This window comes from Alligator sinensis, unplaced genomic scaffold (genome assembly GCF_000455745.1).
Source record: "Alligator sinensis unplaced genomic scaffold, ASM45574v1 scaffold506_1, whole genome shotgun sequence".
Taxonomy (NCBI): Eukaryota; Metazoa; Chordata; order Crocodylia; family Alligatoridae; genus Alligator; species Alligator sinensis.
The window spans coordinates 332,753-336,724 of NW_005842215.1; the positions used below are offsets into that span (position 1 = coordinate 332,753).

Consider the following 3,972-nt stretch of genomic DNA (forward strand, 5'->3'; position numbering starts at 1 on the left):
GGAACCTTTAAAAAAATAACCCCACCCCCACCCCAACATGTGCAGCATGGCTGCACAAGCAGTTTTCTGATATCCCCGGTGCCCAGGGACCATCTCACAGAAACTCGCCCCAAGCCAAGGGCTCCAGCATGCCAGGACCTTAAAAAACCTGCAGACGGGCTGCATACAAGGTTTTCTGATACCTCAATGCACAGGACTCTGGAACCAGCCCTACTGTGGTCCCAGAGCTGGGACCCTCAATCAGCTGATTGTCAGTCCTAGCTCCGGTACCGCACCAGAGCCTCAATCAGCTAATTGTCAGTTCCAGCTCTGGGACTTCACCTGTCTTGAACTATCTCCACTGCTATCCCAGGCCTGAAACCAACAATCATAATCCCAGGCTTTACCTGTACTGGCAAGTTGAAAGCTAGGTGCCCACATCCCAGCATGAACTGGGGCAGTCCTGACACTCAGCTGACTGTAGGTCTCAGCCTAGGATCACACTGAGGCCAGTCCAGAGCCTTGTGTACCCAGGTGTCAGAAAAGTTTGTGTATAACCCACACTTTTTAAGGTCCAGTGCACTAGAGCCCAAGGTTCAGGGAGAGGCTCCCTGATCCCAGGGTCTCCCTGTGCTGAGATGTCAGAAAACCATATGTGCAGCTGGGGTCCCCCTGCACTGTCAAGTAGTAATAGTTTGATTTGGATCTGATCCCCAGTCGAAAAATTGCATGTTCCTCTATGCACGTGTGACATGGCAGGAGGCACGGTTGTTAGGCTCATGGATCATATCCGATTGTGCCATTAAATTAACATGCATCAGGGACCCCTGTCTTATGGACAGGAAAACTAAAGCACAAAGATTTAAGATCCACATTGGCAGTTGCATTTAAGAGTTTCTAAAGTCCACTGAAATGATGGATGCCAAAATACCTTAGAGGATCTAAGTCTAAGTGACTTTCCAGAAGTCTTGCTGTAAGTCAGTGGAAGGGATAGGAATGGTCTCCATTCCCCAAAATATGAGCCTTATGCCTTTGCATTAGAGCACACTTTCACTATTTTATGGTAGCTTCCAAAACAGAATACACTATGAAAGCATTTGGATATTTGGGAGCTATTGGACCTATACCTTCTGGAATGGATAACAGACAATGTATGCAACTTTTTACCATGATATATTTCTTAGAATTTAAACTCAAATTTGTTGGTTTTTTTACGCTGTAGAAGTACTTTTGCTATTTGTCAAAAAAGCTGAGAAGCAATACATTAGATACCTACCTATCAATCAGTCAGAGATGAAAAATGGGAATGTCAGAGATGTAAAAATATGAAAGGGGGTGGCTAAGAACTGCAAAATTGCTATTGGAGATTTAAATACAGTTGTATTATATGATATACATCAGAACAAAAGTGGGAGTTTATCAATAAAACACTTGGCAATGGTAAAGAAACCTTTGCTTTGAACAAAAATATTTCTCTCTACAGTTGCCTCCTACATGTAATCTGTAACCCAACCAGGATAAACAATCCTTATTTAGGATTATGAAAGTTGGGAAAGGCAGACTATGGATATGGAAGTAGATAGTGACTTATTTAATGATCAATACATCTTATTTTGTATCCTGAAGAGTATCATTTTCAGAGATTTTTAGCATTGTTCTCAGTGATAAACTGGTGGCGACAATGGTAGTCTAGTTATCTGCACAAAGAATCTGAGAAAGCTGATATCTTACTCTTTCAACCATCACTTGAACAAAGTGATATAGAGTGACTCTATGGATGACTGAGATTTCTAATTTACTCAAGTAACTAGAAGTGTCAGATGGCACCTTAATGGACTCTCTATTATGAAATTATATTTCAGTAAAAGCACTTCAGTTCATATCACCTCTTCTTGAAGCTGAGAATGCATGTGTCAATAAAACAACTTGAGTGCTATGAAACTGCCAGGGACTGAATGCCATTGTGTCGATAGGACCATATTCAGCACTATACTACTTTCCAAGTAGAAGTCCAGTTTCGTTTACCAATTGCAAGAGAAGTGGTCTTGAGAGATTTTAATATTTTTAAGATAAATAGCAGATTATGAATGAAGAACTGTTTTAAGACGAGTTAAAATTTGAATTTCAAAACAAAATGCTTCTAGACAGTGAAGAAAACTAAACTGGAAAAGCATTATTTTTGTGCTTTAAATTAAAAAAAACCACAAACAAATTAAAAAATGAAATCACCATTTTTTAATATTTCAGAAATACATTCTATGACAAAGTAAATTAAAAAGTAAATATTTAATACTAAATAATAATAAAGATAATTTTGAAAAGATGAAATTAACCACTTTTTGGGTTTCCTGAAGTTGTCTCTATACAACTAGGACCTGGATAAATTAGCCATTGTTCAAGTTTAGTCAAATACAGTACAGCATATTTGGTGCAGTTTAGGATCTTTTGGTAGAATATACTTGTTTATTGTCACAGCAGAAGCAGCAATTAGTTGACATTTCACAGAGCAGTCTCCCAAGAATAATCCTCAGGTATCAGCAACTCCAAAAGCTGATAAGACACTGTAAACAGGCATGTCAGAGCACACCAGAGAAGCACAGGTGTGTCAGGTTTTGCCCTTTTGACTTTCCCATGGCTTTTTCTTTTCCTTCAACAACCTTGGCATTTACAAGCATTTTCTCTTCTTTATTGCCTCTGCTTTAATAGCCAAACTCTTTGCACAGATGGTCAGGACCACAATTAGGACTCCTACGAGGAAAGTTACCAGAGGCCAGAGGAAGCAGTGCAAGAGGACCATCTCATCATGGGTGCGCCTAAGCAGAACATCTTCTGGTCTGTAAAGAAGGCAGGGAGAATGGGGAGAGGGAAAAATACACACACCAAACAAACCAGCATTAATTTGTCATCAGTGGAAGACATCTGACATGATAATAATAATGGCATTTTATTATCAACACTGTTAGAAAATGATTAAGTGGATCATTCCATTTCATTCATCATTTTAATTTGCAAATATCTCATCAAAATTCATAGCAGGCCACCCGGGTATTTTGCCTGCAGTGTCTTACGGACAAAAATTCATTCAGATAAAAATGATCTGGGATTTTAGGCTTTCTAGAACTCGTAATCACATCAGACTGTGAAAGATAGTACTGTGTAAAATCGGGGGAGGATTTAACATCAGTAAAATGAAAATGTAATACAACGTTCCAATACTCCAAGATATCTGTGTCAAATCATTACAGTAAAATGTAATTAAAACTTCCATCATAGTTCTTATCTGCAATCCCACTGCACAGGGAAGCTATGGAGAGAATTATAAACGTTGGACATGGAAAACGGGTAACAGGCGCATGGTGTCAGCAGGTTCTGTGTAAACTACCACTCCTTTCACCAACACCTCCATCCTTCCTGCTTTGTCTGCACTAGACACCTGTGCATGATGAGCAATGACAGAATCATACAAAAACAGGAATGGAAAGGACCTTGAGAGGTTCTCTTGTCCAACCCCGTATTCAAAATGGATCATCTTCTATCTAAACCACCCCAGATAGATGTTTGTATAATTTGCATTCAAACATTTCCAATGGTGGAGATTCCACAGCACCCCTAGATTCCAGTGTTTAATCACCCTCAGTTAGAAGTTCTTCATATTAACTTTACAGGAAGAAAAGTAGGCTTAAATTGCAACATTCTCAGGGGACATACAAAACAACTGATCGCCTTCTTCTTTGTTGACTAGCCTTTTCACATCTGAAGACTTATTGCATCTCCATTCACTTTTTTCTTTTCTAGGCAAAATAATCCAAATTCTTTCAGCCTTTTTCTTATGTTTCCTAAGCCACTGGTGACTTTTGTTGTTCTCCTCTGGACTCTTTGAAGGTTGTCCATATTCTTCTTAAACTGTGGTGCCCAAACTAGACACAGTTGGGATCTCAGCAGTGCAGAACAGAATGGAGGAAACAGTTCTGTGACTCGCATCCAACATTCCTG

At 39.5% G+C, this 3,972-nt stretch overlaps 1 protein-coding gene across 5 annotated transcripts in view; it reads right to left on the minus strand.

Moving 5' to 3' along the window:
• Positions 1–2,261: 2,261 nt before the first annotated feature.
• The window catches only part of KCNMB4 (potassium calcium-activated channel subfamily M regulatory beta subunit 4), a 35,278-nt gene continuing 33,567 nt past the window's right edge, over positions 2,262–3,972 (minus strand). The window contains exons 2-3 of one of the 5 annotated variants that reach the window (XM_025208010.1): positions 3,688–3,969; positions 2,677–2,813 (exon numbers count right to left, since the gene is read on the minus strand). In XM_025208010.1, coding sequence (XP_025063795.1) covers positions 3,727–3,969 — 243 coding nt within the window. In that variant the 3' untranslated portion in view covers positions 2,677–2,813; positions 3,688–3,726. The other 4 variants (XM_006026950.2, XM_025208009.1, XM_025208012.1 and 1 more) reach the window with 4 other exon arrangements.